Raw genomic sequence first — 22,039 nt, forward strand, 5'->3', positions numbered from 1 at the left:
TATCGCTGGGATAATTTCGACTGAAAGGAATATATATTAATGGTTCGATGAAGGTTTATGTTTTAGATTGGAATATTTGGTGGTGACTAACATAATTATGTGATGACAAGTGTATTAAGTTGAAGGATTATAAAATGTTGTCAGGGTAAATTAACTAATTATGGTGTGAATTGAGACATGATTATGTATTTTGATCACAGAAATATAAGGTAATGAAAGAGACAATAGAATAATATGTATATGAATAAGAGTGTGGGTGGATAAGTGAGTAAATTGCACTGATTGGATTTCAACTGAGAATATGAATATGAGTAGTCTGATTTGGGCTTATGCCCTAAATTAAAAGTTGTTACTGATTAATTGTAATAGTATGGATAATAAAGTTATAAGATTTGAAGAAAAATATAAAGTTAAGTTAATCAAGTATGATGTGGATTTGGATATGGTTTTGATCATATAGATATGATGGAGACAAAGAAATAAGTATTTGTATGTTTTAAAAAGGGGGATTTGAGGAAGGAAATACAAGTACAAGAAATGGTAAAGAATGAAGTTCTATATAAGTAAAGTGGATTATCAAAGTTATGAAGACGTGATAAAGATCGGTAATCAGAGCTGAGTATAAATGATAAGAAAAGATATAATATGTGTATAAAAAGATTTTGATTTTGAATGAATGAAAGAATAAAGGGATAAGAAAAAGTCAAAGATGTAGTTTAAAAGATCAAGTATGACAAGAGGTATATTGAGAGATAAGTTATAAGTTTGATATTGAAACGATACGATTTTCAATTATTAAAAGAACAAGAACGGGTGATTATTCTTTGAGTAAATATGTAAGGGTTATAAAAAAATTGTGTGTATAGTAATTCAGATAATGATTAAGAATGAGCAAAAGCTTGATTTATGTGCAAAGCACAAAGAGAATGATGAAGAAGATCAATTGATTCATAATATTGATGAATGAGGATTAGGGTTACTGTCTATATAATAAATGATATTATATGGACTTATAAAGATGTGGATGTATATGAAGATTTGAGTTTGGGGAAAAAGGTAAGTTTGCTAGCGGTAACAGGAAAGATTAAGAAAGGGAATCAACATGAAAATATTAGGAGAGATGATATTATAAAGGTATGCAGTGAAAATTCGAGGACAAATTTTCTTAAGGAGGGGAGATTTGTAACATCCCAAAAGTCTGGTCAATGACCAAAATGGAATTTTTGGTAATTTAGTAACCAATCTCAGAAAGATTAAAAGTTTAGGGATTTTAATGAAAAAAATATTGGTGTTGGATTTAATAACAAAGTTTGGAAGTAATAAGGGTATTATGGTCATTTCTCAGGAAAGATTTTATTTCCCTTTATAAAGGGTAATAAGGACGTGGGAAATGAGAGAATTATCCAGAGCTTTCTTTCTTTCTTCTTCTTCTCCAACCGTGAGCTTCAAGAGATAAGGTGAGTTTTATGAACTCATGATTATTTGTGGAATTAAAAGTTGAGTTTTGATCATTAGATAATAATTAATCTTAAGGAAGCTTAAGTTATCTTAGAAATCAAAACATAAAGGAGTTACGAAAGATTAAAGAAAATGAGTTTCAAAGTGAATTTCTGAAAAAGAGTTAATAAATGAATGTGGTGATGGAATTTAACTTGTCATAGGTGTGAATAAGAAGTTATAAGTGTTAAATCAAAGTTTGGATAACATGAAAAATTGGGAATGATTCTTAATTTTAAGAATCATGAAGAGATATGAAAGATAAAGATAGCTTATATGGATATAAGTTGGTTTATAAAGTGGTAGTTGAGTTTAATGACATGTTAGGGGCTTAAAATAGAAGAATTGAGTGAAGAGTTGATGATTTTCGGGCTTGAATACAATTTTTGGGCATGATGCATCGGTACACATTCAATACGTATCGATGCACTCTTAAAAGAAGAACATCGAATGCCTGGAATGCATCGATGCAGTTTGAGTATGCACCGATGCACCAAGACAAATTTTGAAGGTGCATCGATGCATTAAGGGGTTGCATCGATGCATGAAAATTCGAAGCCATTTTGTGTATCGATGCACCTATAGTGCATCGATGCACCCCTAAGGAAAAATGTGAATATGGGTTTATTAAGTTCGTTTAAGTTGCTAGTATCAAATTACAAGGTGTATGTATCTAATAATTGTCTTGAAAATGTATAATTATGTAGATTCAGAGCCTGAACGAGTTCCGGAATCATTGTCAAGTAAGATCGATCAAAGGGAAAGATAAGATATTGGAATTGACTAGTGAGGCCAGGTGAGTGCATATTTAATAGTATATGATGGGTGATGGGAAGAAGACTTGCGATGAGTCTATTTCCTGAAGAGTTACATATGAATTCATGATTAAAGGCATAAGTTGAATATAAGTGTATGTATGCTTGATTATATGAATTGATATGGTTTGTATGTGCTATATGGTTTATGTACACATACTAGTAAGTGTTAATGAGAGAATATCAAATAAGTTATGAAATTATATGAATATAGAAGATAAGTTAAGAGATATAGGGAAATAGAAATAGAGGTTTATGAAGAATCATAGGAGAATAAATATAAGTAATAAGATAATGAAATATAAGACTATGTGAAATACATGGTTATGAGAATTAGTAAAATAGAGTTATTTGATTTAATGAGAATTGAGGAAACTAAATAAGATTGAATTATAGAATGAAATGAGAATAATATATCTATTAGGGAACTTGAATATAAAGCGCTGATATGTATACATATATGATAAATTATATGCTAAAGATCTATGGAATTATATGCTAAAGATCTATGGGGTTATATGAAAAGGTTATAAGGAATGTCTGAAAATTGAATTAATTAAATGGATTAAAGTAGTATATAAATAAAATATGATTAAGTGTAATATATATGTTTAGAAATACGACATAAGTTATATAATCTAAGGGAATATAGAGAAATAAAGCATAAAGTAGACGAAATAAGATAAGTTATTATATACCTATATGATATACGTTATCAGGTAATATGAAAGGATTCAGGAAACTTATATAAGCTATGCGAAAGTGATCTAGGTGTTTATATGTGAATTATTCGGTAATAAGTTATATGAAATAAGTGTAGTGATTACTGGATCATAAGAGATAAGTCAGAGAATGTGAATAATATGACCAGAAGCTATGAGCTTGTGTGATGAAATGAATATACGAAGACATGACTATGAGATATGTGATATGAAGTTATGATTAAATGATCAAGAGATATAAGCTAAGGGATATCTGTGAATTACATGAAAATGTGCTATGTGTAAGTGAACTACGTGATTACATGTATGTGTGAATGAAGCTACGAGCTTATATGAATATGTGATATGTTTACATGAATATGTGCAAGGATATAAAAGTTTGTTCCCATGTTATGTGTCTTGAGAGCTTTGGGGTATAGTTGGCATGCCAAGAGTCGAGGGTCTATGCGGTCCTTCGGGACATATAGGTATTCTATGGAACATCTATGAGGTCTTTTGCGACACATATTTGGTCCTTAGCATATGTATATGATTCTTAAGGAATTTTCTACGCGGTCCTTCGGGATATATATATATTCTTTGGAACATGTGTGAAGTCTTGTGAGACACATACTTGATCCCTAGTATATGTATATGATTCTTAAGGAATGATATGTGGTCCTTATGGACATTATTATATGGCACTCCGGTGCAATTCTACGCGGCACTCCGGTGCAAGTCTACGTGGCACTTCGGTGCAATTATACGAGCTGTGGTGACAGCATTAGTGCACAACCTCTATAGACTAACATACCTATAGTTCTCACATACGTCCATGGGCTAATCAGGAGATAATAACAAATATATGTTTGTGATATGATAAATGTTGTGTGTGTGTATTGTTTGATTAAGGGGTTAAGTATAAAAGTATGTGATTAAAAGATAAACTGTGTATGATGCTTTATGTGTATGTAAGTATATTTTGTTAAGTAATCTGATATGATTTTGTATGCTATAATGAAATAAGGTGATTTAGTATAGCATGATAGAATGAAACATGCATGCATTGTTAAATGTTATCAAGTGCATTATAATTTTTATTTGCCTCACTAAGTCATCGACTTAGCGTGTGAGTGTTTCACACGTAGGTTTCGGAAAGCTAGAAGAATAGCTAAGAGAGCAAGACAGGTCAGCATATCCCTTACAAATTTCAGATCAGAAAATAGATGATTTAAATGATTTTTTATTATTTTGAATATAATTGGCATGTACTAAGAATTGAGTTAATATGCTTTGATTAATTTTAGTTATTGTGGTCAAGTTATGTAAATAAACTGTTTTTACTTTAATTAAAGCTTTAAATATTCTTTGAATTTTGTCAAGAGTTAAAGTTTGAAAAGTCAATGTGACACCTTGGACTCGTATCCGGGTCGGGTATGGGTTGGGGGGTGTTACAATTCAGGGGAAAAAGAAAAATTAGAGAGAGAAAGCAAAAAGTTAAAAAAAAAGAAAGGGTTTTCGAGGGAGAGAATGAAGAATTAAAAGAAAAACAAAAGTGGGGAAATACCTTTCGAAGAAATCTGAGAGGAGCAAGATACATTTAAGACGGAGTTGATTTGACGGTCCAACAACAAGGTCGAAGGTAAGAAAGCCGAATAGTCTCAGCCTCGATTCATCGACATCGAGGCATTTTCTTCAAAATAGAAGCCCATATCCATACTGAGGAGGTGGAGGCACTTCTATTGGTGGTCATCTCGCTCTCCTTTGTCGCCGGCAAGTGACAACGGACGGTGGTTTACGGCGGTCATCGCGGTAGGACCTCACCGGTTTCTAGGAACCCCATTAAACCCGGTGAGGCATTGGGAGAACTCTCCCAAAAATGTTTTTGGGACAAAGGCAAATGAAGAGAAAGGGTCAGTTTTAGCCACATTTTACTCATTTATATCATGCCTGGAATGACGTCGTTCTGAGAAGAGGGATATGCGTTTTTAGCGCTTGGGTTATTTGCGAGATAGGTCCCCTTGGATTGTAATCTTTCTATTCCGATCACCAATGCAACTTTATATTTCTTTTACTTTGGGCTCATATCTTAGTTTATGTTATAATTTAGTCCCTGTTTGCTTTCAAATCCTTTCATGGTCTTATTCAAGTTTGTGTCATTATATTTTAGTTCATTTACATTTCAGTAATACATGTTTCGAATAGTTCATTTTAGTCATTGTTCCTTATAATTGTGCTTTTTATTAAATTGTGATTGGTGGTATTATGATTTTATTTCTTTTCATTTTGGTCCTACCCGCCGTTTTGGATTTATTGCTATTTTAATACTCTTGTTATACACTGTTTGTAGAAAGATCCTGACATGCTTCCTGTTGTTCATTTAAAATTATGTCTTCAATTTTTAAACTAAGTATGATCAATTCTTTGGTGGTATTTTATTCTATTAGGATTGTATTCGTGATTTATAGTCCAAATTAAAGTTTTGTTATATCAACTGTTTATATTAGGGTTCATAATTTCATATGTAAATATATATGTGTATGAATCAATTAAATGCTGTTTGTCACATTTGTACTAAGTATGTTTTATCCTTAGTATTTTTCTTTTACTTTGTGTATGTATTAAATTGTTTGTTTTTTATATTCCAAATCCTATTCAGTAAATTATTATTTCATGCTTCTTTGTTTGATCTAAGATGTATATTTTAATGTTACTCGAATTTATTTTCAAGAACATCAATTTGTAGAATGGGTGTGAAAAGCACTGTTTGATCGAAGTAGTATGATTCAATATGACATTCAAACGATAAGTGAACTTGAAATTAATCAAATTTATTTTAATTCATTCCTTTATTTTAGTTTAATAGCATTGTATGTTTTCTTAAATGATATGTCATGTTGTTTTATGAAATTACCAATATTTTTTGTTTGATTTGCTATCTTTGATAACAATGAAGAGGAAATATTCTTTTACGTATAAGAAATAGGCGAGACACCTTTCCTGCGGGAGGATTGCTAATCTCAAGATTTCTTTTAAAGTTAAAGAGTTTTTCCTAATAACTAATTCAAAACAAATTAGTTAAACTTTAATAAATGGATAATATTTTAACTTTATGTTCGATGTACAATTTCCACCATTTACGACAACATGTAAGCGATTGAGTACCAATTTTGGGCGTTGTGGGGGTGCATACCCTTTCCCACGCGTAACCGACTCCCGGACTCTTTAAGCCGAGTTTTTGGTAAACACATACCAAGTTTTGTCTTAAAAACGATTTTTCCTTAAAATTATTTTTAAAACGTTTTAGGTATTCGACCTACTTAACCCAAAGGTCGATGACGACCCCTATTCCATTTAATTCAAATTAATTCAAAATCGATAATTTTTCAAATAAAAAGTCATAATTGTTTTGTTTTTTTAAACAAACTTAATTGTTTTCTAAAAAATTGTTATGACAGATATTATTGTAGAGAATTGACATAAACTTGGTGATGGGATTTCAAAACAGGTGAGGCAAGATTAAGTGGGATGACCAATTTGTTTCATACAAGTTGTTTTAAAAGGTGGATTGAAAAGATGAAATTGAAAGAAACTTTTTTTGTCCACATTGGAACTAAGCCATTAATAGGAAATTTCCACATTCTGAGTGGATTCAGTTGATGCATCTTGGCAAGCCCGTTTCTGAGATTGTGGTAGTTCCTGGCAAATCAAAAAATTAAGCCCCTAAATTACAGTTTTTATTTGTGTCTTCGATCGTGTTGCGTTTATTACTATTGCAGACGCAACAGATGATATTGCGATCACCGCAAGGATCGTGGTTGTAAAATTTTTAATAACATATGCTATTGGGGACATAACAATTATAGATATCACGGTTTCAGATGATGTCATTATCAATGCATAACGATCATTGTTGTAGTTACAGTCAATTATTTAAGTATTTGTTGTGGTTACATAAAAATTATAAGGAAAACTTCATAATAACAAGTATCGAAAAAAAGTCCTAATAATAAATATTAAAAAAGAGTAAATTTTAAAAGTATACTCATAAAAGTAAATATTGAAAAAATTGGACGTTTAATAAAAAGTACTAAAAAAACAAGACTCATAATAATAAATAAATATTAGAAAAGAAATTAAAAATTTAAAAGTATACCCTTAGCAACAAATAATGAAATTTTTGAATCCTTTCAATAACAAATGTTAGAAAAAAAATATTGATAAAAAATTGAACACTTATACACATTTAAAAAAAATAAATTATAAGAGTAGACCCCTAATAATAAATATTAAAAAAATTAATCTCATAATAATAAATATTGAAAAAAATACAGTTTTAATAATAAAATTATTTATCTCAACATTTGAGTTCAAAATCAGTCTCTAAATCAATTTGACCTGTATAATTTCTAAGCGTAAATTTTCCTCGCAAACATTAACCGTAGTCTTCCTCTGTCGCCTCTATTTTTTATCTTTATGAAGACTTTCTTTGATCATCGTTATTATCAAATGACTCGTCGTTGATAAGATTAGCAGCGTCCCTACTGCCCACTTCGACCTCCATGATTCCGCGCAAGCGTAAGCCCATCCAAAACTGCCCATAACTCGGCGTGAAGGACCCAGCAGCGACCAATATTTCTGCAAAAACCATTCACCCAAACTGCCCCTCCACACGAAGGTCACATGTCCCCCAAGAAGGTTATCAATCAGGTCTAATTTCATCAATGTTTCTTAAGTCTTAAAGTACCCTAAGTCTAAGAACAATCATATCTTATCATATATACTAATCAAGACTATTACGCGGTTAAATCATGAATTAGGAAAATTGGTTTTCAATTTTTCATAAAAGGTTTATTTTTGTTATACATTAACATTAATATCCCGCTAAAAACATTTAAATATATAAAACTAAAAAGTATATACTCACAATACACTAAATATAAGTCCTTTTGCCCCTAAAGCACATTAAAGCCGTTATTTTCTCAAAGCAGATTGGTTTAGGTGGGCCAAATTTTGGTGATTTCTTATTAACATTTTAGCTTTTGCTTCTTTTTAGTAATTCCACTTGGTGGGTAATTATTATCTTAATCACGTTTAGAATTTAGATTTCCAACATAAAATGATGATATAAATATCCAATCTTCTAATAAAGTATATAATTAAAAAACGAACAATGAGATCATAATGATTGACATTCTTTGATCCAACGGTCTATATCAACTTTAGCCCCCCAAAATGACGCATAATCCGGACAACAAATCCGCTAAAGTTCTTTGAAGCTAAGCCAAGTTCCATTTTTTTACTTTGTAGCAGTTCCCAGAATTAACGAAGTTCTAAACTTCAATGGGTTCTTTTTAATTTTTACAAAGAACCCATTAATCCTAAAATGGTTGTGGAGTCATTTTCATGTTGGCAAATGGATAGCTTTCAGAGAGGTGGTGATGGGTTTTGGCTTTATCTATGTATTCCATTTTTTTGAATGCTTTTATTATTTATATATTAAAAAAAACCATCAATCTTTGTCCCTTTTTCTTAATTGTGCTGTTTTATGTCTCACCTCATTGAAAATTTGACACCTTTCTTCTTTTCCCTCCTTTGTTTGTTTCCAATTTAAGAATATAATGATTATCCATTCTCCGTATAGCTTCTCTGGAGTTTATGCTCTTGCTGGCTTCTCTCGCTCTCTAGTTTATTAATACCCAGGTTTGAACTTAAACATCCCATCATTTATTTTAGCCTGTTTTTTTGTTACTTTCTCTTTAGTTTGGGTGATTGTTTTGGTCTAAAAGAAGCTTAATTTCAACTTCTTGCGTTGTTTAAAAACTGTGGAGTGAAGTGGCCTGTTGAATTCTGGTTAGGTAGGTGTCCCTTCTACCCCATTAATGCAGTTGTTTCTGGAGTGGAGGGAAGAAAGTCTTTGACGCTGTTATTTCAATCGGTGTCATGTAGACCATGTGCATTTAATATTTGAAGTAACCATACTTTAATAACAGCTGCTAATTAGGTAAGCCTAAATGTGTTTTTTGCCTTTTTGGACACTTATATGCATTGGAGGCCTTTTCATTACTTTTCTTCAGTTTTGCCGTCTCTAGGACTGTAGATAGATATACTAATATGAACATTTTGAAGTTTGCTATATGATTTAGGTAAGAAAAATACTGTACAGTGGTACTGAATGTATTTCAACATGGTATTACTTGTTCCTTGCTTGCTTTACTATACTGCCTGGGGAGGGTTAAAGAAATACAATTAGCAGCCCTAGATTTGTTGGCCAACCATGAATTTTACAATAGCCATCATCATATGTTGATTTTCTTTTCTGATATTCTTGCCAAGTTGCCATCATACTACAGTTTGGGTATGAATGTAAGGGCATCGTGTTTACTTAGTTTGAGATTCTAGTGCTATATCATATGCGTTTGATTCAATTCAATTTTTACCACCTTTTGGTTCTCATATCCCCCCCTCTTTTTTGGCAGATTGGAGGCATTTAAGATCAGGGAAGTTTGCACAAACTGTACCCCTCTGGCTCCTAATGAAGGTTTATATATCTACTGTATTATGTATGTAATTTTGGAGTTACTTTCTTTTCATTGTTCTACCTGGTTGTGGAATTCATTACTTCATGTTAGTCATGCTTCTGAGATACATCCGGCGAATATAGTTTGATACTTGGATTGTATTTTCCAATAAAAATTGAGGTTTTTCATCGAACTGACAAAGTTGGAGTCTACCATTTTGTAATAACTCGGGCATTTTGCATATTATAGGGAATCCGCTCATGTTATTTTGACAAAGTAATTCGTATGGTTTTAGCTTTTTGTCTAAGAATTAAAATCCGGATATACCGATCTAGTCCTCTCATTGTTTTCAGTTACATTGCTTTGACTTGCATGATCAATATCTACTTAGTTGAAGCAGTGCATGTTCTGGAAATGTACAAATAACTAGATATTATGATCTCAACAGGTTAGTGTTCATATTGGAATAAATGAAGCTTGAAATGGAAGTTGTACTTGCTTGTCTTGTTACCTTGATTTGGATTCAGCAAGGTCTTTGTGGTGAGTCTTCTCTCTTAGAATCTCGCTCTCTTTCTATCTGTTTTCTAAAGTTAAATTTTGGTTACAATAGCACAATCGCTACATAGCTGAATGTCCTTGTGTTCATTAAATGACAGATGAGTTTTCCAATACATCTGGAACAAGAAACTGGACATGCACATGCTCTTCCTTTTATCCTGGAAAACAAAGTGATGTTCTTAAATCTAACTGTTCTAGATCCTGTGATTGCAGTCCAGGTATGCAATATTATTTTGGTAGAATATTTCGGAATCTTTAAATTACTTTCATGTAACTTTGCTCTATTTTATTCTCTTTAATTACTATGAAGTCTCAAAAGTAGACTTCGTTGCAATATTTTCGTGTCGAGGATGCTTCATGCTTATGTAATATCCAGCATTTTGTGGAGTTACTATCATTTTGTATCTAAAACATCAAATTGCGTGGCATCCTATGTGGCAGTTGAACCAAATGGAGGTAGGTGGAAATGTATATGTGCTACTGATGGATTCCCCAAAGTAGCAAACAATCATGATACTACCTGTTTTACTGCCTGCAATTGCACTGCTGGTAATTTCTTCAACAATATATGTTGTTTTTGTAGAATTCGATAGTTCAACTGCTATATGTATCATGAACTAGACAGATTTTTCAAGTATTTTATTTCATATTTAAATACTTAGGAGCTTATACAATGGAACTTAATTGTACATTTTGACAGGATCTCTTCCCGAGACGCCAGTGAGAAAGAACTACACTAACAGAGTTGTTGTGATTGTTCTTTTACTCTGTGTGATCCTCACAACGTTGGCATTTCTTGCTTCGTTAACATGCTATTTGTACCGAAAGGACAAATGCCCGAAGTGCCCCATCAGACTGGCAGTATTCTCGTCAGATAAAGAAACTAGTTGCAACAGTGCTACCAACTTAATAAGTCACATGACTTCATCGGCGTCAGAAACTAAGGGTATATAAGCTTTAACATGTTATAACTTGCCTGTCTTTGATAAACTTCATTTGCTTTCAATTGTGATTCAATTACAAATGCTCGACCATTTTGATTTATTTTGTTTTTTGAACCTTGCATGCTGCATTCTTCATTCTGAACTTAGTTTGGACATGTAATGTACGACGTCAGCTATTTTCAGGATGCTTTCAAAGTGCTTCATTCCTTTGTTGGAACAAAACGGGGACTGTGCTTGGAACAATTTGCCAGTTTGCCTACTCTGAACTGGAAAATGCAACCAATAAGTTCTCCGATTCCAATCTAATAGGACTCGGAGGAAGTAGCTATGTGTACCGGGGCCAGCTCAAGGATGGAAGAATTGTTGCAGTCAAGCGACTTAAAATTCAAGGAGGTGGCCTTGATGCAGATTCCATCTTCTCAACAGAGGTACAATCTCAACTTGCTTATTTTGTCTAAAGTTTTCTAGTTAATTAAAACTCATTGTTTTCCATCTTTTAAAAAGATGTTCTCAAAACGCAATGAGGTATTTTACAGTGTTATTTCATGTAGGTCGAGCTGTTGTCGAGGCTACATCACTGTCATGTGGTGCCCTTGCTTGGTTACTGTTCAGAATCCGGTGGGAAACATGCCGATAGACTGCTGGTATTCGAATACATGCCTAATGGTAATCTGAGGGATTGTTTGGATGGAATTTTGGGGGAGACCATGTCCTGGGAAACTCGTGTCAGGATTGCTATTGGTGCTGCAAGGGGCTTGGAATATCTCCACGAAGCAGCTGCTCCTAGAATTTTACATAGAGATGTAAAATCTACAAATATTCTTCTTGACAAGAACTGGAGAGCCAAAGTAAGACGGTTTACTTTTAGACATCTAACATACGTTAATTTCTCACCCGTTGGTGTACATATTGATTACTGAAAATGTTCAGATAACTGATCTCGGTATGGCCAAACGTTTAAGAGCTGATGGACTTCCCAGCTGTTCGAGTTCTCCAGCAAGAATGCAGGGAACCTTTGGCTATTTTGCCCCAGAATATGCAGTTTTCGGAAAAGCCTCACTTATGACAGATGTTTTTAGTTTCGGTGTAGTTCTTCTGGAACTGATCACCGGTCGGCAACCCATCCATAAATCAAACAATAGAGAAGAAAGTCTTGTTATCTGGGTAAAGTATCCATTTCGTGTTACTGTTTCTCCTCTTTAATGCAATTAAACCATCTGTTCGTCTGTACTTTGTGCCATTCAGGCTACCCCTCGTCTACAGGATAGTAAGCAAGTGAGCTCGGAGTTACCTGACTCGCGTTTAAAAGGGAATTTTCCTGAAGAAGAGATGCAGGTAATGGCTTACCTAGCAAAGGAGTGCCTACTGTTAGACCCTGATACTCGGCCAACAATGAGCGAGGTTGTGCAAATTCTATCAACTATTGCTCCTGATAAATCGAAAAGAAGAAATATTCCCGTAAACTTTTACCAGGTGACCTTCTTAAATCCATTTAGAAAGTTGACTATCGCATAACAATTCAATGAAACTACTAGCAAGAGTATGCCACTTGCCAATAATGTTGCAAGGTCCGTTAACTGCGCAGATGTCATCCGCCCATAACATGAAGAATGATGCTCTTCTCGAAAGGCATCAAACCGTAATCGAGGATTTATACGACACAGAGGACCACATGTCGACGACATCAAGGTCAGCAGAGAGCTCAGTGCCATCAGGCACGAATGATATTGGAATCATCGGCAACCAAACAGGTATTCTTCCTGCTGAGTACTGTATGGAGAGGCTGGTTCTTTTGAGTTCCAATGCTAGGAGTTCTCATGTCATTGACGATGAAGCAGTAGACTTAATTGAGCCTCGATTCGAGTCGTTCGGCATGGTAAACGTCAAGTCCCCGTGAGAACAAGTATTCTGTCTGATGATGATGGAGGGTTGCTTGTGTTACAAGTAGGTGAAGTTTTTCATTGATTGCATTTCATGGCTTTTGTACAGAAAATTACACGAAAATTAAAATTCAAATCAAGTTTGTATAGTAACCGGTGGATCCACTTCCACCTCCGACTGTACCGTCCTCTTACGGCAGAGGATTTCCGGAATTTCGATATCTGTTCTCCAGTAACACAATTTGGATATTACATTATATCAATGGCTAATTTGAGTGGCATGGATGAAGTGAACAAGTGAGGTTAAAGAAAGTTGGATGTTAACGATTAGGAGACCAAATATAGAAATGAAAATGCAGCAGACGTGATCTGTCTGGCTGTGTCGGTTTGATGCATTAATTGACATTGTCATGTAATTACAATTACTTATGGTTGGTGTCTGCTGAGCATAAGCTGGCAACGTGATTTTGACACGAATAAGAATAAGAAGAAAACAGCTGTAACAATTACACTTATGGACCAGATTTTAATATTACGAACTTGAGTTCACATGTTCTAATTATCATTATTAATTTAAATATTTTTATTTTACGATAACGAATTTTGATTCTAGTATTGAATTATCTTTTCATTTAAAAAATCTTATTAAAATAGATTTTATGTGACGGATTTAAACATTCAATGAATAATTTAATAAATTCAAATTTAATATAATTTTGGATTCAAGTTTTACATATAATAATCAAGGGCTAAAGCTAAAGCCCGGTTTAAAAAAAATGAAGGGCTAAAGGCACGGTCAAGAATTACGCAGGAACTATTCAACCTGTGACATGAATACTGACTTGCTGTGCCTCCAACTTCATTCAAAATTTTCAATACGATGTGGGGTAAGCTTATCCAAACAAATAATAAACAAAATAAAATTAAATTAATAACAATGAAAGGATTACATTCGGAGTACAAATCTATAATAAATAGTTACTTTACTAACCTATTAAAATTTAGATTTAATCTTTTAATATTATTTTTAATTAATAAAAATAACTAATTTTATCAAATAAGAGAAAATATTTAAAATTTACAAAATAAGAATAAACTAATTACATAAATCAAATTGAAGTGCACAAATTAACCGCTTAAGAATGAAAATAATTATACGGGTTAAAAACTCAATAAACAACTCTTACAAATGATAGATACAAATAATTACTATTTTAAACTGTGAAGGATAAATAATTTTAACAATAACTTAAAAATTTATATAACAATAAAAGCTCGTTGACAAACCAATATTAATACAACTCAACTATGATATATTATCGATGATATCGAGAATCCAAAATAGAGATATATCAATAAGATAACCAAACAAATATCATCGGGAGATGTTACTTCAAATCTAACCCTGATAAAAATTATGTATTATAAGAACGAATAAAATCACCATAATTTTTATACGAGAATAAGGTTAATTAGATAAAAAAAAATAACATGATTCAAATTGTAAAATATCCAACCATCAATTGCTAATCTTAATATCACCCCTTAATTTTATTTTTTTAAGAACAACCAATGAAATAATCAAATAGAATTAAATCCAGATATGAATTCGACAAATAGAATTAAATCCAGATATGAATTCGATATTTCATAATATATAATGCAAGGATCGTAAATCATTTAAATAAAATATTTTATAATTCTAATATCAAATTATTAGTAGGACTGTTTTCCTAATAAATAAATCATATATATGTATTTATGCATTACGTTTATAGAGTTTTACTTATTGCATATCATTATGATTAGGATTATTGTTATCGTAACACATAAAACAATACAAATTTAAATATATTTAAATGTTTTTTTAATTTATAAATAAAATAAAAATAAAATTATCAAATAAATTTTAATTTTTAAATCTATTTTTAAGAATATTATAAACTAAAAAATAGGCCGCTATTAAACTTGAAAAAAGTTAGATAAAGGGTCCAAATCTTGGTGATTACGAATTGAGCAAATTAGATTAGGAAGATCATCTCGTAACAAGTCTTTATGAAACCCGCTTTGAATTAATCAATCAATAAATTTGATATCATTAGTTAATTAAAAATAATAAAAAAACTTGAAAACGCTATGATAAGAGGGAAAAAAACTTGATGAACAAAAAGATATATTACTTTGAAGAAAAAGAAAGCAAAAGTCAATTGATTTTTGAAATAACTATATATTTAGTCATCTAATTAATTTTACAATTTTGTTTTGGCTATGTAACTATTTTATTTTTAAATTATACCTAAATTTACGTTTTGATTTTGTTTTGATCACTCATTGTAAAAAAAATAAGGTGATGATGACATGTTGTCATAAGGTAATATCACATCATCATTTAAAAATAAAAAAGTATCACGTCAACAGTGTTGTTTATATTTTAACGGAAGATGACCAAAATAAAATCAGAATATAAATTTTTGTATGATTTTAAAAAAAATAGTTATGTGACCAAAACAAAACTGAAAGAATAATTGGATGACTAAATAGGTAGTTTACCCTTAATTTTATATTGCCTTCACTTGTAAGCTTTCTTCTTTAGATTGCAATCTTACAATTCCTTTACATAGTCACGTGAGATCCGTCTTTCTCTTACTTCTTGTTTTATTATTTACTTTTAGTAAAAATGATAACAAAAGAAAATTAGTTGCACTATCATATACAATTACCTTTTTCTTACTTTTGAATTAAATTATAATTTCTGTTTTTACATATTGAGATTAATTTAATTGATATGTTTTTTTATATATTATATAAAATAAAGTGTGATAATAAAAGCTTGTACCAAAATTATATATTCCTTATACAACAACAAACACACAATAAATGATTCGGATATTGATGATTATGAATGAAGTAAATTAAATTGAGAATGTCGTTTTATAATGAATTTTTGTAAAATTCGATTTGAATTATTTTTTACATTGTTTAAAAATGATTTTTAATATTTAATATTCTTTTTTGAATAACAACTACTTAATTTTACTAATAAAAATAATAGAATGAATCATTATTACAATATACTGAAATAAAGAGAGAAAAATAGAAATAACAGTCACACAAAAAACCGAACTAAAATAAAATATTAGACTCAAAGATACGAAGAAAAATAAAATATTCTTTTAAGAATGGTGACCAACATCAAAAGTACCTATTAATCTTTATAAAAAAAATTTGTTTATGTTAAACGAGACACTTTATGAAGTGGTGAACAAATCAAACTATTTGGCAAGTTGCTTCACTCACAATTCTAATTATATCGACAAATAATCTTTTACCAAGAGGAGATCTGACTGTACATGCTCACTGACAAACCAATCATAAAATAAATGTCTTGAGGATCTTTGTGCGAGCACCAAAACAACCGCAAAAGTATGCAAAAAATATACCAAAAACCATAAGAATCGTGTCACAAGAGTAAAAAGAAAAAGAAAAAAAAAGTCTGCCACAAGAACTGAAATTCTTATTCAAAATTAGAGAAAAACTCAATTAAAAGGGAAAACAAAGAACATAATACAAAAAAATTAAAAAATTAATAATCATCTATGATCGACAACCAATATTAAGATTAATATCGTTATTAATTAAACAAAAATCAAAATAAAAGACGAAGGAAGCACAAAAACATTGAAAGAAAATCTAAGTTAAAAAAAAGGAGAATGAGTGCATATTTAATATAATAAAAATGTTGGTCAAAATTGACTCAAACTAAGTGATCTAGGTGGTAAAAATAATTGTTGTTATTTTTTGAGATTTTGAGTCAGAGTACTATAAATGCTAGGAGTATGATAATATCAAATGATTAAAAGTTATTTTCAAACAAATATTACCTTATATTTACCCAAATTAAAAAAAACATAATCAACTCTAACGTTGGTCAAGGTTTGTACTAATATTTAATATTTTCTATATTTTTGAATAACTTTTGAAACTTCTAAGAGGTTCAATAATTAATATTTTAATAATTTAAAAATATTTTTAATTTTTTAATAAAATTTAAATAAATCTCTTAAAAGATTAAAAAATATAAAAATATTATGAGAATGTGTCATATGAAAGATATAATTTAATTTTATATAATTTATTCTTCCACTTGTATTAATATTATACCTTAATACATATCACTAACACTGTTAATTTTATTTTATTATGAATAAAAAGAAATATAAATCATGAGGTTTAGTTAGAATTTGTTTGCCGACTACAATTACACCTTTTATATGACATATTGAATTTTGGGTTTCCAATTATTTTATAAAATTCCGAACTAACGATTCTTTTATGTTGTTAAATATCTATATTGAGGAAAAGAAATTTTCATATTTATTGTCAATGTTTTAATATTATTAATGAAATAAATTAAATTAAAATGATCATTATATAATTAATTTTTATAATATTTGATCAGTGACGGATCCATGTTTATGTAAGGTTGCACAAATATCTATACTGAAATTTATATTTTCTTCTGATAATTATTCATTTTATTGATTATGTCAACTCTAAAAATTTATTTATGTATATCTTATAAAAAATTATAGATGAAGTTAATATATATATTTATCATAAAAATATTTATGAATTCGAGATTGTGTTTGATTCGAGTTAAACTATTTATTACGGGTGTAAACTGATAAATTACATCTCTTGGACAAAATACATGTAGATATTCCACCAAGCAAGACTATCTGCCGTAGTTTACTCCTCGGATCTTACAAAAACAAAATTTAATATATATTAAATTTAAAGATATTTAAATAAAAATAAAACAAAATTTATAAATAAAAACAAATGGCAATCATAGTGCATGGACACACAGCCCTCTTCACCTTTATCTTTGGACATATTCATATGGCTCTTCTCTGTATTTCTCTTCTCATCAATAATTTGATAATTAAAAAAATCCAGCAAACTAAAAACGATAAGTTGGTTCTTTTTTCTTTCAAAGTTTTAGGAAAATTTTAAAAAGTAAATCACAGAGAAGGGTTTCTCTTCATTGCTATATAACTATGGAAACTGTTGCTTAAACTTTCCATTTCCAGATTCTTTCCAGCTTTTTGGTGGCACCCAGCAAATATCAATGCTATAATTACCCTTTTATTTGTGTAGAATCATATCCCTTTTAGGTTTCCTTTATTGACTTGTGCTCTTCCAAGTTGCTTGCACTTGCATTAAAATCAAGATATTAAGACAACAATTGCTATGGTCAAAGTTTTACATATTTTTGTAGGGATCTTGTTGACTTTTAAGCCATTTATTTGCACCTCTTCATGAAGGGGTACCCTAAAGCTTAAAACTTTGGGGTGTTTTCTTTTCGACTCGATGTACACAATAAACGATAGAGCGAGAGCTTATGGTTCTTCACTTGTTCGATGTATTTCCTGCCTCAAACTCATATCAGGCATCTTTTTTAGGGGGGCCTGAAAAGACTCCATTTAAGAAGACTTAAATTAGAGAGATTGCTCACATTTTTTGGCCAGCTTTTTTGGCCTAAAAAGAGGGGAAGATCTTTAGAACTGCTTCATGTCAAGTGGAGCTTATCTTTATGCTATTGGTCACATGATTCCCCGGTTCAATAAGCCATTGAAGGCCCTTTTCCAGTTCTTGTGGCTTTGAGCTCTTAAGACTTGTCTAGTCGCTTTCAGTTGATTTTTGACCTTGCATCTATAAAGAGTTTGTTTTCTGGCTGACCCTTTGTAAAATTCTCTGCCTTTCTCTCTTCATTTGATAGATCAAATCTGGTTGAAGCAAAGCCATGGGGTTCAGTAATTCAAGATCTGTAAGGTTTGTTCTTGTTATTATATATACACACACATACTCTCATTAGCAATGGAAGAATCATTGATTTGTGGCTTCTTATGTGTTTTCCAGATTTCAAGATGATATCGAATTACCAAAGCTTCCCACAATCAATGGAGATGGTATGATAAAGCTGACATACAACATCGACGGGAAGAAAGTATCCGAGTCTAGCACCAAGAGGGTTGAGAACAAGTTGCCTACTACTACTACTAGGACAGGGAAATTGTTAAAAGCTAAAGTTCTATCCAGAGTTTTCTCTGAAGATTTCGAGAGGGGGAAGAAGAAGATTTTGGATCCTCGAGGACCGATTATTCACCGATGGAATAAGATTTTCCTAGTGGCATGCTTGGTATCTTTGTTTGTGGATCCTCTCTTCTTTTATTTGCCATTTGTTCAGAAGGATGTCTGTATTGATATTGGAATACCCCTTGAAGTCATCCTCACATTGGTTAGATCATTAGCTGATGCCTTCTACATAATTCATATCTTCATTCGGTTTCGAACAGCTTACGTTGCACCGCCTTCTCGTGTATTTGGGAGAGGCGAGCTCGTTATAGATTCCGGGGAAATTGCTTCCAGGTACCTTCAGAATAGTTTCTGGATTGATTTGATTGCTGCCCTCCCCCTTCCTCAGGTAATGTCACATGATGAAACTGATATAAACATTTAGTCTTTTCATGGCAGGCTTCATTTTTTTATGTCTCAGATTCTTTTTCCAGGTTTTGATTTGGATCATCATTCCGAATCTCAACGGTTCAGCAATGATGAACACCAAAAACATGCTCCGGTTCATAATAATATTTCAGTACCTACCAAGACTTTTTCTTATTTTTCCATTGTCATCACAAATTGTCAATGCCACTGGTGTTGTGACTGAAACAGCATGGGCTGGCGCTGCATATAACTTGATGCTCTACATGCTGGCAGGCCATGTAAGTGTCATTATGAAACGTGCATACATACCTACATACATATGTACATACGTACATACGTACATACATATATACATACATAAATAAATACATACGTACGTACATACATACATACATACATACATACATACATACATACATACATACATACATACATACATACATACATACATACATACATACATATATACATACATACATACATACATACATACATACATACATACATACATACGTACATACGTACGTACGTACGCACTGCCAAATTTGAGTGTGCTTGTTTCTTGAGAAGGTTTTAGGAGCCTGTTGGTACCTTCTTTCGGTTGAGCGGCAAGAAGCGTGCTGGAGGTCCGCCTGTGAGATTGAGGAGCCGAATTGTCAGGATAAATATCTCGACTGCAATATGGTTAAAGACCCTGGAAGGTTGGCCTGGTTCAAGTTCAGCAATGTTACTAACCTATGCAGTCCAAGTTCAAGCTCCTATCCATTTGGTATCTATGGTGATGCGTTGATATTCAATGTTACAACCTCACCATTCTTGAACAAGTACTTTTATTGCCTTTGGTGGGGTTTAAGGAACTTGAGGTACATTTTTGCTTTCATGTTTGCATTTTTTATGCATATTCTGCAATCTCCAATACACAGTAAATTTCTGCAAATAAAACAGATAATTTGTTCATATAACAAAGGCAAAGATATACTGCTTAAACTCTAATAGTGTCTACTTTTATCATGTGTAGTTCTTTGGGACAAAATCTTGGCACAAGCACTTATGCTGGAGAAATAATTTTCGCCATCATTATTGCAACAGTTGGACTCGTTCTTTTTGCTCTGCTGATTGGGAATATGCAAGTAAGTTGACATAATCCTTTCACGACTCGGCTTCTTATGTCGTCAGTAATACCGATATCATTTTATTACTGGCAGACATACCTTCAATCGACGACCATTAGATTGGAAGAATGGAGAATCAAGAGAACTGATACGGAACAATGGATGCGTCATAGGCAACTTCCTCCCGAGTTAAGACAATCCGTCAGAAAATATGATCAGTATAAGTGGCTAGCCACGAGGGGAGTTGACGAAGAAGCTCTGCTCAAAGGCCTTCCTTTGGATCTCCGACGAGACATTAAACGCCATCTTTGTCTCGACCTTGTTCGACGAGTAAGTCTTTGGAACCAACTTTTCAGATCACATTTGGACTACAATTACTTACCAATGCTGTGCAATGTATCAACAGGTGCCACTGTTTGATCAAATGGATGAAAGGATGCTAGATGCAATATGTGAGAGGCTCAAACCTGCATTGTTCACTGAAGGCACAGTCCTAGTCCGAGAAGGCGATCCAGTCAATGCGATGCTCTTCATAATACGAGGCTACCTAGATTCGTACACTACAAACGGAGGCCGAACTGGATTCTTCAACTCATGCCGGATCGGCCCCGGAGACTTCTGCGGTGAGGAGCTGTTGACATGGGCATTAGATCCTCGTCCTAGCGTCGTCCTTCCATCGTCGACTAGAACAGTCAAAGCAATATCCGAAGTTGAAGCCTTTGCTCTACGAGCTGAAGATCTCAAATTTGTTGCAGCACAGTTTAGAAGACTCCATAGCAAGCAACTAAGACACAAGTTTCGATTCTACTCGCACCAATGGAGAGCTTGGGCAGCCTGTTTCGTCCAAGCAGCATGGCGTCAGTTCAAGAAACGAAAGGAAGCCGCTGAACTTAGAGTAAAGGAGAACCTGATGGCTGCTGAACCTGAATACGAAGCCGAACAGAAGGCACCTGATTCAGGATTGGCCAAGTATGCAGCCAAGCCAGCAGCAAGCACTAGGAGAGGTGTTAATATGCATCATGAATCGGGTTCTGGGGTTGTTAGCCCCTTTCAGAAACCGGCTGAGCCAGATTTTTCCGTAGACGAGGAATGAAATTGAAAGAGAAAGCAAATCAACAAGTAGAGTGTAGGGATGTAAATTTGTTTCTTTCTTGACTAGGCTGTAAACGAGAATGATGAACATCGAAATTATTTGTCTACAGATATTACAGTGTAGTTATTGTGTCCAGAGACAACGATAAGCAGTAAGTATATGCACGATGAAGATACTAATTTTTTATCCATATTATTATTATCCTATTATTATTATTATTATTATTATTATTATTAAATATATATTAAATATATATATAAATAATAATTACAGACCAATTACAACTGGACCGGTCCAGTTACAAACAAATCAGAACCGGTCCAGATCAAACCAGAAATCCTAAACATTTGGGGGTTTCAGTTAGGGTTTCCTAACCCTAATCTAACCAGCCGCCTCAGCTTGCTGCCGTTG

General features: G+C 32.4%; 2 protein-coding genes across 8 annotated transcripts; both read left to right on the plus strand.

Annotated features, from left to right (window-relative positions):
* Positions 1-2,149: 2,149 nt before the first annotated feature.
* On the plus strand, positions 2,150-21,744 carry LOC120174914 (protein CNGC15b-like). 4 transcript variants are annotated; one of them, XM_039181638.1, is made up of 8 exons: positions 2,150-2,160; positions 18,699-18,751; positions 18,839-19,403; positions 19,489-19,701; positions 19,994-20,286; positions 20,442-20,553; positions 20,629-20,865; positions 20,942-21,744. In XM_039181638.1, the coding sequence occupies exons 2-8, from the start codon at positions 18,723-18,725 to the stop codon at positions 21,626-21,628; spliced, it is 2,136 nt and encodes a 711-aa protein (XP_039037569.1). In that variant the 5' UTR covers positions 2,150-2,160; positions 18,699-18,722; the 3' UTR covers positions 21,629-21,744. The 4 variants fall into 4 exon arrangements, with proteins under 4 accessions (XP_039037569.1, XP_039037570.1, XP_039037567.1 ...); XM_039181639.1 differs by lacking the exon at positions 2,150-2,160 and having other exon boundaries at positions 18,291-18,751; positions 18,839-18,917; positions 18,948-19,403; positions 20,942-21,743; XM_039181637.1 differs by lacking the exon at positions 2,150-2,160 and adding an exon at positions 18,306-18,368.
* LOC120174915 (receptor-like serine/threonine-protein kinase NCRK) lies at positions 8,631-13,173 on the plus strand. 4 transcript variants are annotated; one of them, XM_039181640.1, is made up of 11 exons: positions 8,631-8,716; positions 9,493-9,554; positions 9,983-10,074; positions 10,191-10,310; positions 10,534-10,641; positions 10,793-11,038; positions 11,220-11,464; positions 11,588-11,884; positions 11,967-12,200; positions 12,282-12,509; positions 12,622-13,173. In XM_039181640.1, the coding sequence occupies exons 3-11, from the start codon at positions 10,005-10,007 to the stop codon at positions 12,931-12,933; spliced, it is 1,860 nt and encodes a 619-aa protein (XP_039037571.1). In that variant the 5' UTR covers positions 8,631-8,716; positions 9,493-9,554; positions 9,983-10,004; the 3' UTR covers positions 12,934-13,173. The 4 variants fall into 4 exon arrangements, with proteins under 4 accessions (XP_039037571.1, XP_039037573.1, XP_039037572.1 ...); XM_039181642.1 differs by lacking the exon at positions 8,631-8,716 and adding an exon at positions 8,735-8,871; XM_039181641.1 differs by lacking the exon at positions 8,631-8,716 and adding an exon at positions 8,890-9,017.
* Positions 21,745-22,039: the final 295 nt, after the last annotated feature.

This window comes from Hibiscus syriacus, unplaced genomic scaffold (assembly GCF_006381635.1).
Source record: "Hibiscus syriacus cultivar Baekdansim isolate YM2019G1 unplaced genomic scaffold, ASM638163v2 tig00112130_pilon, whole genome shotgun sequence".
Lineage (NCBI taxonomy): Eukaryota > Viridiplantae > Streptophyta > Magnoliopsida > Malvales > Malvaceae > Hibiscus > Hibiscus syriacus.

Excerpts from the sequence above, each read along its gene's own strand:
- LOC120174914 (XM_039181638.1), top strand. The coding sequence starts at position 18,723 with ATGGGGTTCAGTAATTCAAGATCTGTAAG. Across the intron at positions 19,702-19,993 it reads TCTACATGCTGGCAGGCCAT|GTTTTAGGAGCCTGTTGGTA; the intron begins GTAAGTGTCATT and ends TTTCTTGAGAAG. Across the intron at positions 20,287-20,441 it reads TGGGGTTTAAGGAACTTGAG|TTCTTTGGGACAAAATCTTG; the intron begins GTACATTTTTGC and ends TATCATGTGTAG.
- LOC120174915 (XM_039181640.1), top strand. The coding sequence starts at position 10,005 with ATGAAGCTTGAAATGGAAGTTGTACTTGCTTGTCTTGTTACCTTGATT. Across the intron at positions 10,311-10,533 it reads ATCCTGTGATTGCAGTCCAG|TTGAACCAAATGGAGGTAGG; the intron begins GTATGCAATATT and ends CCTATGTGGCAG. Across the intron at positions 11,039-11,219 it reads ATCGGCGTCAGAAACTAAGG|GATGCTTTCAAAGTGCTTCA; the intron begins GTATATAAGCTT and ends AGCTATTTTCAG.